This window comes from Trichoplusia ni, chromosome 3 (assembly GCF_003590095.1).
Source record: "Trichoplusia ni isolate ovarian cell line Hi5 chromosome 3, tn1, whole genome shotgun sequence".
Lineage (NCBI taxonomy): Eukaryota > Metazoa > Arthropoda > Insecta > Lepidoptera > Noctuidae > Trichoplusia > Trichoplusia ni.
This window is the reverse complement of record NC_039480.1, coordinates 15,718,144-15,731,336: the sequence shown is the minus strand read 5'-3', so window position 1 is coordinate 15,731,336 and position 13,193 is coordinate 15,718,144. Positions and strand designations below refer to the sequence as shown.

Below are 13,193 nucleotides of genomic sequence, written 5' to 3'. Positions count from 1 at the left end.
TTTATACCTAGAAATTAATTTCTTTTATTCAAACCTTCTTATGTGTTTGTATGTTATGGTAGATTAAAATTTGACTCGTTTATTTTTATATTCATGAAATTATATAAAAACAGGATTTAAACGTTAAACCTCAAAGTTGATACAGGGTTGTTAGATAGCCGTAAACAATATTTTGTGAAACAAAATAACAAAACAAAACGCGTCTTCGAAAGACAGCGGTACTAAAAGTTTTAAATGGCTTGAAGCATTACTCCTAATGAAGAAATATTTTTTTGCATAATTTTATCTTTGCCTTCTTTTACTACATACCAACGTATATGTATACACAGACAAGTATCTGCTATACCAAAAATTCCACATTTCTGGCCAGTGTTTTCGAAAGTCAAGTTTGAAACCACACAACACCTTCTTGACTATACGGTGTTGTAACATTAGAACTAACTCGTGTTTTCCGGCGCATAAACACTTTACTATATGTTTAGGAAACCCTGGTCTTAATGAGTCATCTCATATCTGTTATTTTCAACAGTTGGTGCTAAATGAGAATTGACCGTTGGTTTGTCTTTAGTTTAATTATTACGACTAAAGTGATTTGTGCCAAACTATCGAATTTTTAGAGGAAAATGTTTCTCAAACTTATAAATTATATTTTCAAAATTTTCTCTATTTAATTGTTACTTTAGATTCAATATAATTGTAATCTCTAGATAGGTAATATGGAATGAGATCGAGGGCTTTTTCCACAAGCTTGCAGAAAATTTTCAAGAATTTTAGCTATGGTGGCTACCAAAGTTAAAAAAAATGACAACTGTACTGAATTCCGTAAGCAAGCAGTGGAAATTGCTTTCATGGTTGTGTAAACAAAGAATCGATTTGATTATTCTTGTTAATTTATTATAGTTAAATACTGTCTTTTATATTATTAAGACAGCTTTACATCTTTCTTAATATTGTCTTAAGCTATAAAATTTTCATTATTAAACTACTCTTATGCAAAAAAGTTAATCTGACAATCGTTAAATAAGGTCAATAATATAAAATCTTACTTAATATTTATACAATGTTATTAAAATGATCTGAACCTTATTTAACGACTGCGGAATATACATAAAACTATGTATAAGTATAATAATTATATCAGAAATCCTATTTTGTGACAATCGTTTACCAACTTGTTTAGATAGAAGTTAGTTGATAGCGCGACGAATAGCAATATTAATGTTTAAGCAGATGTTAGTACAATCTCGATTTGACGTCTTGGGGAAAGAAGGTTCCAAGCTTGTGAATGTTATTTATGTTACAAAAAAGGACGCATGCGTATAAATGTTTGGCAAAACCGCTAAACGTGTCTGGACCAGCACAACGTGTTCTTATAATATCGGAAAAATAAGTTAATATAAGTGTTTACGCATGCGTTGCTGTTTCTGCAGTATACTTTTTACCTTTTAAAAAAATTGGAACAGTTTTTTTCACATCGAATGAACTGATAATTATTGTGTGTGCTATTGCAGAACTATGTCCTTTTAATTAACTCTCAGTACTTCCGTCCTATTTTATTTAAAGAGTTATTGTTTTGTCAATGACATGACTCCCATTCAATATTAATGATGGTCCATTTTACCTCTTGGCGTCAAATCAAGATGTTTATATGTCAATAATAGTTAACCTTAGTAGACGCTTCCATGTAGCTTTATAGTTGTTTGCGTAGGATAGCGTACGTTGTGTAGCGTTCTCGATATACAGTATTAATCGATATACCTTCTCCTTTGCCTAAGTAGAGGTTAATGTAGTGGTAAGGAAGATATCACTATTATAAGTAGTCCACCGGTGCAAATGTAGACTAAATGTTACTGCACATGTCGATTCGTGTACTTAGTGTTATATTTTGAAAATCTATTTTGAAGGGAACTTGCTATTTTTGGTGAGGAATTGAGAAGAATAACTAGTACATGTCTGTTTTCGAATCAACTCTTAAATAACGTAATGCAAATCAAAATAGTATTTGTTTTACGATATTAACGATTTTACTTTTTATTTCAACAATTATAGTCGTAGAGCGCACTATAGGTACCAAACAAGCGACGTAATATGTTTATATTGATAGGTCATCGTTTGCATCAGAACAACGGCAATTTTTCAATCTTTTATTATGATTAAACAACAACTTCTTCATCAAATAGAATTTTTATCAATTCACATGTGCAGTTTTTACATAATAAATAGACGACTATCAGTGTTATTTAGAAAGCAAACCTTCCACTGTTACCTGTTGTCAAAATAAATGGTATTTCTATAAGCAGTAATGACGATGAACTTCTATAATATGTATGGAATTGAAATAACGTTTCGTGACTTTGACTAAATTTATTTAACTAAATTAATTCCGTAAATTTATTTTAATACGTTGTTCAATTTGCGTTATTGCTTATAGTGGGCCTCTGTATGATTTCTGGCGAGATTGTAAAAGATAGAAAGATACGTAGTCCATGGTAATGTGTTGAAGAAATTAAAATAAATATATTTAAAAGTTTACAAATCTTTTTATTGTAACCCTTTTACAGATGGATATTTTAGAAAATGTTCTCATGAAAAGGCGGGTTGCGCATGCATTGTGCGCTTTTTCATCATCAGCAAGGCTTTTACCAATTTTTACATTAAGAATCCGAGATATTGTGATTCTTCAAAGTGTAGCAGACAAAGCCAATTACAATAATTCTACGACATAAGTAGTGAAGATGTAATGGAGAACATTTAAATACATGTTTAAATGTACTGCAGAATAAAATTATACCGATTATTATATAGTTTCTAGTTCTCGGAGGACCATTAGACTATCTCCTCTTCCTGCCACCTGCCTTTTTGCCTGGATTCCTTTGTCCCTTGCCGGCTTTAGGTTTCTTCGCAGAGAAGTTAGTTGGATTGTTACCCTTCTGCTTCGTCTTGAAATTGCGTTTACCTTTCGCTGGCTTTGTGTTTTTCTTTTCCTCAGACCGACTGAAAAGGGAAAATATGGTATTAGTTACAAGTTATGGCAATAATAATAATGATCATTATTTGGGTTTCGAAATTTTCTCAATTTAGTCCACATAGTACCTATAGTTACTAGGTATCACAGTTATGCATACATGATAGATACATCAAAATCAAATATAAAAGTCTGTTTCAAACTTTTTGCATGCAACATGAAGTGTGATAAATAAAACAGTACTCACTGCACTTGTTCTTCATGAATATGCTTGGCTACAGCTTTATCCATATCAATTTTAGGTCTCTTATTGAGAATGTTATCCAACATATTCAAGTTATTCTCCCTTTCTTGCTGAGGTGTAGGGATTGGCAGCTTGCGTTTCCTCTCTTTGCCAGGGATTAGCTCATGTATGCCTTTGCCTCTTGCCTCCTTTTCTTTTGGCAACTTGTCTTGAAACTTGCCAAGGGATGCTGTGGATGCTTTCGCAACAGTTGCCGCTGTGTCCAACTAAAAAGGTGTTAAACATATTTTATTAATTACAAGAACTTGATATATGTGTAATTTTAAATATCATCAAATTTTTTAAATCATTTAACCCTACCAAAGCAGTGGGATCAAGCAACGGTAGAATTTAATCTATGAAAGTTTTGTATTATTTGTGGCAGGACAAATATTCATGAAACTGTTAGTACCATTACTAAAACAATACATTTCAATACATTCACAATCTCATGGCTAATGACTAATAAAGTTATGACTTTAATTACCTGTGTGGCAGATGCCTTGTCTGATGTCACAGGCAAACCAACTCTAGGTATCTTGACCTTCCGTGCCCTGGCTATGTTCTTTAACCTCTGCAGCTCATTTTTAGCTACCTTCTCTGACTTTTCACTAGCTTTCTTCTCAAACATGTCTGTCATAGGGTCCAAGTTCTGTGGCACTTCTATCAACCAATTCTTCTCTTTCTCTGCAGATGCTTTCTTGAAACTGGAATAAGAATATTATGTTTCATAATTGAAGAAATTGTTATTGATATAAATTTATATCTAAATTTCTTTTTAATAGTTGCCAAAAATGTTCTGTGCTATGAAAATTGACAATAATAAAGAAATATTCAACATTAACCATCATTAATTTCTTTTTGCAAAGAGAGGTAAACTGAGTTTTTCCCTACAGTGAGATAAAAAAATAAAATGCGAATAATGCAAAAAGTTTTTAACACCCTAAATATTCTGATAACTCACCCATAAAGAGGTACCCATTTCTGCAGTTGTTCATCCCATTGTACCTTGTCCTTCTTCTTTTTAGTGATGCCCTTAGCTTTAGCAAACTCTTGCCACTTGGTGAGTGGCTTGGGTTTGGGGCAGGGCTTTGCTCTAGGAAGTACTGTCTTAGGTTCGGGCAGACGTACTACAATAGCCTCGTCAACCCTCTCTGTAGGAAGCTCCCATATTTTATTTAGAAGGAGTTGTGTATTATCACGTGTAAGCGCCTGTAAATAATCGTCTTTGTTTGCCCTGAAAAATAACATGTGGTTGGTAAGGATATTTCATGATACATACATTGATAGGAACATTAATGATTGATAAAAACCATGTTCCAAAAAAACTTACTGTAATGCTTTGGGATCCAAATCATTTGTGTCAGATGCAAGTAAAGTTCCAATGTCAAGTTCTAAGTCCAAGTGTTTTTCAACTGTTATTGGTTTATACTTTTCCGCTTTCTTCTGCTCTTTTTCCAATATCTCGTTAACTATATCCATTTTTCTAGTTTAATGTTATCCACATTTCTTCCGATCAACACAGGTTGCACCATAAAATGACAGAGATGAAGAATAACTTAACCTCAAACTTTTGACGTCTGATATGACATACAAATAGTTCAAACACGTGTGCTCGAACTGTGTGTGTTCACAGAACTTTGGGCGTAAGCACAAAATAGTGTGCAAAATATTTTTCGATAAACTTTACGGTAGTCTTGAAAAAAAATGTAATTTAAACTTTGTTTAAACCATTAAGATTAATTGCATGTCTATTTCACAGTTTTATAAATTAAGGCATACCATCTTTTTAAAACGTTACTAAACGAATGTCTTTTTGTATATTGTTCTGTCGTGGGTTGAATTGAGTGTAAAATAATCTAATATATCATTTGAAAAAACATCAGTTAATTCAAAGGTAATATACTAATATGACGGGAGATTCGGAAAAAACATATTGTTTTAAAAGTGAAAATAAATTCATCGTCAAAAGTGGTTGTAAAAAACGTATGTGGAGGTCTTTAAAGCAAATATTAACGGCTGAAAGGGCTCTACCATGGCATAATGAGGCAGTTTTGTGTAAGGCTCATTATATTTATTATAACTAATGTCTATATCAGCCAGAAGTTCTAAAAAGAAGAAATTGATTTCAATTTATAACCTTGCCATTTTCCAGATTACTCCATCAATGCACCTCCATCATTCAGACCTAACAAGAAGTATTCAGATATATCGGGCCTTCCAGCTCCATATATAGATCGGCACTCAAAACTTTTTTACAGTAATGTTGAAGAATTTGCAACAGTAAGAAGTCTACCGATGGACATCACTGCAGGTTACCTATTATTGAGGGGAGCTAACACTATGGTTGGGTGAATACAAGACAACAAATGATAACAGACTTAAAGACTGGGAAGACTAATTTGCACTGCAAACCTGTGTTAATTGAATTGTGGTACTAAGTAAATAGAAATTGATTACTTTACATCCATATACTGTAAAATAGTGTTGATAATTGTGTAATAAATTGAATTATTACATTAAAAAATGTGTTCTATAAGCAAAACAATTGGTGAAATAAGTAATATAGTCTGCCACTGAAAACGGTGTCACAATTCTACTATTAATATAGGCCTGTTTACTAAACTAGCATATCAGCAATGATCAATTATTTTTAACTTCACCAGTATTGTTGGTGTAACTCTTTCAATTTACCTATTACCTTATGGCTAGGGTATGAAGATTATTTTTAGATAGGAGGTAGATGCTGTTCATTAGAGTAAACTTTAAAGTATTGACATCTTTTTATCAACTGTTCATAATAATAATAATTTTTTTCAAACAATTTTCATTAAACACCTTATTAACACTGAGATATTGGTGCAGACAAAAGCTAAACTTCTTTCAAACAGATTTTGTTAAAAGTTGCATTTCATAGCTTGGGAAGTCACAAACCTAATAGAAGGTTCTGCCCTCTTCCTCTCTCTTATATTTTTTGCGTGCCCAACAGGGTCCATATTGAACTCTAACTGCTATTTATTTTCTACCATCTCTGTAACATATGGAATGCAATAAATGATTGAGTATTGAATATTGAGTATTGAAGGTTTTTAAACTTATTTGGTCACATACAGTATATAACAGTTGGACAGTAATGAAGAACGCGCCTTCATGACATGTGTGCCATAAATAGTTATGCTCCCGCTGACGTAATTAAAACACACGTCCCACGTGTACGTCCATGTCCTACTGGATCAAAGCCGGCTCTATATGGTTTCGTGCTATCTTTACTCTTCTTAAAGTCTAGCGACATTCTACGGTGGCAAATGCTAAGTATGTAGATTGTAGCTCCATCCACTGACAAAAGCAAGAGCGAGGACATATGGTGATACCTCAATCGTAAGCTTACCGCCTCATATAACAGTGGTACGCGTGCTGCGCACCGCCTTTGCCCACTCCTGACTTCACCAAAGTAGGTATGTCTCAAACGGCTATACCGATTTCCATGAAATTTGGAATGGCGGTACCTGAATTTGTAATGGCTATGTTAAAGGAGGGTGGTGCTTTTGCAGCGATGGCCGACAGCCAGGCGAGCAAAGCCGCTTTTAAAGCTTATTGTGGTATAAAAATAAATTATATAATTTTATTTAATAAAGAATTAGTCGGAAGATAATATTTCTCCACATATAAGTAAACAATACGGAAACTCTGTTCACTTCTCTATCAGAAACCTATAGTCTCATGAACAAGTTTTAATGTTAAATCATATTTTAGTTTTCATTACAAATTGATTTTTGATTTTTTGATAATAATAATTTAAGATATTTTTTATCATCATGATAAAGACTAATTTACAAAAACTTTGAACGTTCCGTAATTTTTGGCACAACATGAGGACTGTCAAACTGATGTCAAAGTTAAACTTGACAAATTTACCAACGTGCAATCACATGCCTTTCAGGCTTTATTTTTGAGTTTTTGTATTAAAGATACTGTGTAAAATTAAGAAATGTCGTCTTCCTTTTTCCTAAAAGGTAAATCAAGGCAAGTTCAGAAGAGAAAAGGTGAAAAAGTTAAGAAAAAGAACCCTAAAAAGCAGAACGCACCTAACCTAGAAAATGGTCAGGAGTCTTCGGATAGTGAATTAGATTTACGTAAGTTTTCTGACGCCGAAGAGTCGGAAAGTGATCACGAAACCGCAGAAGAAAAAAAACTGCGTTTAGCTAAGAAGTACTTAGAAGAAATAGAAAAAGAGGAAGCGAAGCGCGCTGAACTTAAGGAAGTAGATGATGCGGTTGAAAACCGATTAAAAAAGGACTATTTAGAACAAAAAGGCAAGCTTAAGTTTGAAATCGCTGATAAATATATTGTGCCTAACGAAAATGACATCAGATTAATTCGTGCGAAGGAACATCGTTTAACATTAACATGCATATGTATCAGCAGTGACAACAATTACGTATTTACTGGCAGCAAATGTGGAACTCTAATCAAATGGGGCATCAAAGAAAAAAGAAAGCTTGGCTGTTTAACCTATAAAACTCATTCCAAATTCATAAAAGGCAGTGTTACCTCTGTAGCAATATCAACTGATGGTAAATTTTTAGTTTTATCTGATGAGTCACCTTTCATTAAGATCTGGGATCCAGTTACACTCAAACACATACATATATTGAAAGGTCATAAAGATGCTATCACTGGGCTGGTTTTTAGGAAAAATACACATGAATTATACTCGGCAAGTAAGGATAGGTCAGTCAAGTTGTGGTCCTTGGATGAAATGGCTTATGTGGAAACTTTGTTTGGTCATCAGTCACCTATCACCTCTATAGATGCACTTACTCGAGACAGAGCTATTACAGCTGGTGGCAGAGACTCCACTGTCAGGATATGGAAAATTGCTGAGGAATCCCAGTTAATATTTAACGGTCCCATAGGTAGTCTAGATGAAGTGAAATTGTTGGATGAGGAGCACTTTGTTTCAGGCAGTGACAATGGTTCACTATGCATTTGGAGTGTTCTCAAAAAGAAACCTCTTTGTACTGTCACGGAAGCACACGGTACTGAAAATGAAGTACCAAGATGGATAACTAGTTTGGCAACATTACTGAATTCTGATGTTTTTGCATCAGGTTCCTATGACTTTAACATAAGGTTATGGAGGGTTTGTGACCAATATAGGAAAATAATACCAATATTTAGTGTTGAAGTGAGCGGGTGTGTTAACTCAATGCAGTTTACAAGTGATGGCTCACAGTTATATGCAGCTGTAGGCCAGGAACACAAGACTGGCAGATGGTTTAAATTTGGTAGTGCCAAAAATGGACTATTAGTCGTTAATTTTAGTTTTAAGTTATAATATACAACAGTAAATTTGTCATACTATTTTGTTTTTTATTGAGCACAAAATTACCTATTGAAATGTGATGTACATTAAGGACGAGAACTCAGACTCAGAACAAGCATTCGTGGATCATACAAACGCTTGTCCTACGCGGGGATCGAACCCGCGACACGTCGCGCATTGTGACTATTGTGGGTATGGCGCGATGACCTCAACCAATCTGCTATCCGTGCATGCGATGTACATCTTTATAATAAATCAAGTTTTTATTTCAAGTAGGTCGCTTTCCAGGCACTTTCTAAACGTTAGAATGATTATTCTATTTGCGCGGTTCCAGTGTCATTCTTATGGAAAAGAATCCGTTTTTGAATTCGGAAGTAGAAGACTCACGACCACGCTCAGACTTGTCCTAAATTCATAGACCACACAATAATATGCTTATTCCACGCGGGGATCGAACCCGCGTCACATCGCACACAGTGGGTTTGCCGTCGTTATGGCGCATTTACATTAGGTCGGTCACCGAAGGCTGCGGCTGTATTCGGTTTAACCCTTAATCAGGGTTTCAACATGAAGAATCAGCGGCACACGTGCTCCTGGAGTGCACGGGGGTCGCGGAATGCCGGGCAGGGATCCTCAGTTCACCGAGCTTCGTCACAGAAACCTGCGAACGTCCCAGGAGACTTCTGCGCTTCTGGAGGGAGTTGGGATGGCTGGACTGACAGCCTCCCAAAGCCACCTGACGCACAATGGGCCGACTTGGAGCGGTGCGGAAAAAGGAGCCCATCACCAGTAACCAGTAAATGAAACGCTTACCTAATATTGCCTAACTGAATCCGGACTAACGAATACCTTTTATATTAGTCGGTGACCGAATACGGTCTAACCGACTAATGTAAATGCGCCGACCACTTGGCTAACCATCAAATTTGCCCTTCCTTAATAAATTAATGTACGTCGATAAATAATTATTGATCGCTTGCCCGGGTTCGAGGACTACTCATGTACAGGCTAACAACCTATTAATTTCTTCGAATCAATGCTTGCTGGGGCCGCATTCTCATTGGTCGTTAGGACCCGCATGCAGCATGTGAAGATTTTCGTCTGTCACGATAAGGAACTTCTGGTTTTTACATTTGAGAGAAGTCCAGCCAATAAAATTAAAATAGAAGTGAAGAATTTTACATCATAAATAATTTTCACTTTGCAGGTAAATTCTATCATTTAGATAGAACTTTTGGTTGGGAAAAAGGAAGAAAACGATTGAAAGACAAATGTTATTCCTAAAAATTTTATTACCGATAAAACCTACAAATCCAGTGAGTGGAGTCTTCATCTGTGACGACCTTGATTCTTCAGAAATAATACAGTTTAATGGTACATTCCATAGTAACCGTAGGGAAAAATCCTAGTGCTAAATAAAAAAAGTGTTAAACCGCATATATTATGTACTTAGAACGCTCGATAATATTGGGGGGCAGGGAGGGCGTTCCTTTTTACCGATAAACCTAGCCGCATGCGAATCTGCAAATCAGCACAGGATACTGCCACAGCAAACAGGCCAGCGTGCAGCACCGGCCTGCCAAACAAACGCATATATTAGTTCGCAGTCTGCTGGTCTGCCCGCCGCCGCCTACTTGTGGTCCTGACGCAAAAACGCTGACCCCTAATGCAATTACATTGAATTTAACTGGAGCGAAGCAGATAGTATCTATTCGAAATTGTGGACAGTATAACAAAAGTTGAGTGTGCGGTCTGTTTTGCCCTACGTGTTTGTATGACTACATACATAAACTGGGTGTTGATTTTAGTCGTCATTTTACCTAGGTTATATGCGTGTCTCGGTTTGTCAATAAATATAAAAGTTTACTCATAACTTATGTACGGCAACAACAGCAAAACAGCAGTTGTCAGCAACAGCAAACCCCCCCTCCCCGCATACAGCCTCGCTCCCCGCGTACTCCACGCCCTGAGCATACCAACATTTCAATTAATATTACAGAATCATTTCTATTAATATTACTTGCACAAATGCAATGTACTTAAAGATAAAAATCGTAAGTAATAGGCCATATGCTCTAAAATGTTGACAATGGTTACAAATATAAGTCCTAAGCCTTTTAATCACCAATACTCAGATGACACTAGGAATGAGTGAGCAAACAAATTGTTCAAATTACAATGATTGTAGCAAAGTACATAAAATGGTTTGGTGTTCAAAAGGTGGGTTTATAAGCAAGGGCCTACTACTTAAGATTATTGACAATGTTAAAAGTAGTACAATGTATAATTAAACAAAGTAACTAAAGACTTGAGGCATCACATTCTTACAAGTTATTTACCAAGTAACATGAATGATGATCCCACATTAATGCCCAATTTAGCCCAATTATCACTTGTGTTGGTAGAATGGAGGTTATCTTCCAGTAATTTTGTTATATTTAACCTGAAATAATATATTGAAGACCACAACGGTCTTACACCTAGTACTGATTAATTAATTACATACATAAAAAGTCTAATACAATATGAACATGAAGACTCAAATACAAGTGACTCATAAATATGATGCAGAATTTTCTAAACTTAAAAGTAAAAGATACATTCAAATAAGAAATTAATTCAGTATTTATTATTCAGTAAGTATTTCATTTGATAGTTAAGTTGGAGAAATTTATTGAAAGGTTCTATACAAACAAAAAACGAAAGAATGAAAATCTCCATGGATACAATTTCTTACATTATGCAGTTAGCCTATGTTATTTTAGGAAACTTAAAGTATAATTTGTTACGTTGCATGTTTTGCCACTATGTTGATCATAGTTAGGTCTGTGGATGGCTTATGAGTAACTGATGAGTTTTAGTACCTTGGGCGAAGGCTGCTTGGGTTCATGTTGAACAGCACTTCAGCTCACACTTGGTACTCTCAACCTGAATGGAAAAATAAATAAATTAGTAAAAATTGTTGGTGATCATTTTCATGTTATAAAAATATTTATTGGAAAATTAATTTTGAAAAGATTCATATTTTTTTAAATTTAACATGCACTATTTTGAGTGTAAAAAAGGTATGTACTCACACAGCACTTCAATGCCTAGAGCGAGAACGTGAGCGGGAACGGCTGCGAGTGCGGCCGCGTGAGCTCTTCGAGTCGGAGCGGCTACGGGAGCGAGAGCGGCTGCGACTGCGCGAGTAGGACCGCCGACGTGAACGGGAACGAGACCTGGATCGACGACGTGAACGAGACCGTGAACGCGAGTTGCTAAAAGAATAACCATCACACAAAACATATGAATATATCCTCAGAATGACAATGACGCTCCCCAGAAGCGTCCCCTCCTTACGTGTCAAACGCATCTGGAGACTTTGGAGCTACACGATTGTGACATGTACCACCTCCGTCGGTGCGAGCTGAACAGTACAAATTGCAAATTATGTGTTATGGCTGACCACATAAATACAATAAGGAAAAAATAAAGTTAGGTAGTGCAGCCAATAAAGAGATAGCATGTAAGTATTTATTAGGACATTGAAAAAATTAGAAATTAATAAATTACATTTGTTATTCTCAAAGAAAAAGCTAAAAATATAACCACATTATCATAGATTTACTGGATTGAACCATTATATTTATGTGCAACTTGGTTGTGATGTACAAAATTCCTGAAAGCACAATAGTCTGAAATTGCTAACAGTATGAAATTTATGAAAAATTTACAGAACAGTGGTCAGCCAGCGCAGTAACGCGTTGGAGAGAAAAGACTCGATGAAAAAGATTGTAAAATTGTTTTACCTGCGACGGCGATCGTATCGGCTTCTGTATGGGGACGAAGGGCGTCCATAGCGCGCCATCTGCACACGAAGTTCCCTGCCATCTAACATACGTCCATCCAGGGAATCCAAAGCTTCCTCAGCGTCACGGCGGTCGTAAAATCTTGGTAAAAAAATGCCAGATGTAGATTTATCGAAATTACCACGAGAAAATTAGTAACATTTCAATAACATGGCAATTATTATATAAGTAGTATATAGCCGATAACGATGGTATAATTGAGATAGCTGACTATTTAGGATAACAACGGCACGTTGACGGTGTGTTTGGGAAGGGCAGGTGGTATTTTACCGGTGCCATGACGTCAGATGAGAGAATGCAATAAATACTTAGTTTCCTGGTGATAGTTACCTGACAAAAGCAAATCCTCGACTTTCTCTAGTATAACGATCTCTGGGTATGTAGATATCGCCTACTTCGCCACATCTTTCAAACACACGACGTAAATCTTCAGGCGTTGTGCGGTATGTAAGATTGTCCACTTTCAACGACACCATGCCGTCGATACGCGGCGGCGGTCTTCCGTAACTCATTTTGATTGTATTATTAAAACTTCACTGAATGCAGTAGACACAATTACTCTTGATTCACAACAAGAAAATAAAATGGCGTCACAACGCCGAGCTACCTCAGCGTGCAAGCGTCGAATTAAATATGGCTACCGGATGGATGAATCCTCTGGGCTATGACATTTTTTTTAACGGAAGTCGAATAAATGTTGCCATATCAATATAAATGATCAAAAAAACATTTTTTTTCATAATGGAATCGAGTAAAAAGGAACATAGT

At 35.8% G+C, this 13,193-nt stretch overlaps 4 protein-coding genes across 6 annotated transcripts; 2 read left to right on the top strand and 2 right to left on the bottom strand.

Annotated features, from left to right (window-relative positions):
* Positions 1 to 2,520: 2,520 nt before the first annotated feature.
* On the bottom strand, positions 2,521 to 4,825 carry LOC113492118 (ribosome biogenesis regulatory protein homolog). The gene is made up of 5 exons (XM_026869436.1): positions 4,582 to 4,825; positions 4,213 to 4,485; positions 3,736 to 3,955; positions 3,213 to 3,475; positions 2,521 to 2,994 (listed from the first exon to the last, which is right to left on the bottom strand). Exons 1-5 carry the CDS (start codon positions 4,728 to 4,730, stop codon positions 2,832 to 2,834), a joined length of 1,068 nt encoding a protein of 355 aa, XP_026725237.1. The 5' UTR covers positions 4,731 to 4,825; the 3' UTR covers positions 2,521 to 2,831.
* A 106-nt stretch (positions 4,826 to 4,931) lies between these two features.
* Positions 4,932 to 6,035, top strand: LOC113492120 (INO80 complex subunit C). The gene is made up of 2 exons (XM_026869440.1): positions 4,932 to 5,306; positions 5,404 to 6,035. Exons 1-2 carry the CDS (start codon positions 5,159 to 5,161, stop codon positions 5,601 to 5,603), a joined length of 348 nt encoding a protein of 115 aa, XP_026725241.1. The 5' UTR covers positions 4,932 to 5,158; the 3' UTR covers positions 5,604 to 6,035.
* Positions 6,036 to 7,117: 1,082 nt separating this feature from the next.
* LOC113492116 (U3 small nucleolar RNA-interacting protein 2) lies at positions 7,118 to 8,612 on the top strand. The gene has a single exon (XM_026869434.1). It carries the CDS (start codon positions 7,237 to 7,239, stop codon positions 8,584 to 8,586), a length of 1,350 nt encoding a protein of 449 aa, XP_026725235.1. The 5' UTR covers positions 7,118 to 7,236; the 3' UTR covers positions 8,587 to 8,612.
* Positions 8,613 to 9,848: 1,236 nt separating this feature from the next.
* On the bottom strand, positions 9,849 to 13,067 carry LOC113492119 (serine/arginine-rich splicing factor 2). 3 transcript variants are annotated; one of them, XR_003400478.1, is made up of 5 exons: positions 12,756 to 13,065; positions 12,366 to 12,506; positions 11,652 to 11,834; positions 11,439 to 11,502; positions 9,849 to 10,540 (listed from the first exon to the last, which is right to left on the bottom strand). XR_003400478.1 is itself a non-coding variant. In XM_026869439.1 (4 exons), the coding sequence occupies exons 1-3, from the start codon at positions 12,935 to 12,937 to the stop codon at positions 11,660 to 11,662; spliced, it is 459 nt and encodes a 152-aa protein (XP_026725240.1). In that variant the 5' UTR covers positions 12,938 to 13,067; the 3' UTR covers positions 9,849 to 11,502; positions 11,652 to 11,659. The 3 variants fall into 3 exon arrangements, 2 of the variants coding, with proteins under 2 accessions (XP_026725240.1, XP_026725238.1); XM_026869439.1 differs by having other exon boundaries at positions 9,849 to 11,502; positions 11,652 to 11,795; positions 12,756 to 13,067; XM_026869437.1 differs by having other exon boundaries at positions 9,849 to 11,502.
* Positions 13,068 to 13,193: the final 126 nt, after the last annotated feature.

What these genes read in the sequence shown, in the direction of transcription:
- LOC113492116 (XM_026869434.1), top strand. Translation starts at nt 7,237, where the DNA reads ATGTCGTCTTCCTTTTTCCTAAAAGGTAAATCAAGGCAAGTTCAGAAG.
- LOC113492118 (XM_026869436.1), bottom strand. Translation starts at nt 4,730, where the DNA reads ATGGATATAGTTAACGAGATATTGGAAAAAGAGCAGAAGAAAGCGGAA. An exon ending in AAATGGGTACCTCTTTATGG is followed by an intron (nt 3,956 to 4,212) that starts GTGAGTTATCAG and finishes TTCTTATTCCAG; the next exon opens with TTTCAAGAAAGCATCTGCAG. An exon ending in ATTCATGAAGAACAAGTGCA is followed by an intron (nt 2,995 to 3,212) that starts GTGAGTACTGTT and finishes TTCCCTTTTCAG; the next exon opens with TCGGTCTGAGGAAAAGAAAA.
- LOC113492119 (XM_026869437.1), bottom strand. Translation starts at nt 12,937, where the DNA reads ATGAGTTACGGAAGACCGCCGCCGCGTATCGACGGCATGGTGTCGTTG. An exon ending in CGAGGATTTGCTTTTGTCAG is followed by an intron (nt 12,507 to 12,755) that starts GTAACTATCACC and finishes TTTTTTACCAAG; the next exon opens with ATTTTACGACCGCCGTGACG. An exon ending in CGATACGATCGCCGTCGCAG is followed by an intron (nt 11,835 to 12,365) that starts GTAAAACAATTT and finishes TTATTCTTTTAG; the next exon opens with CAACTCGCGTTCACGGTCTC.
- LOC113492120 (XM_026869440.1), top strand. Translation starts at nt 5,159, where the DNA reads ATGACGGGAGATTCGGAAAAAACATATTGTTTTAAAAGTGAAAATAAA. An exon ending in GCATAATGAGGCAGTTTTGT is followed by an intron (nt 5,307 to 5,403) that starts GTAAGGCTCATT and finishes GCCATTTTCCAG; the next exon opens with ATTACTCCATCAATGCACCT.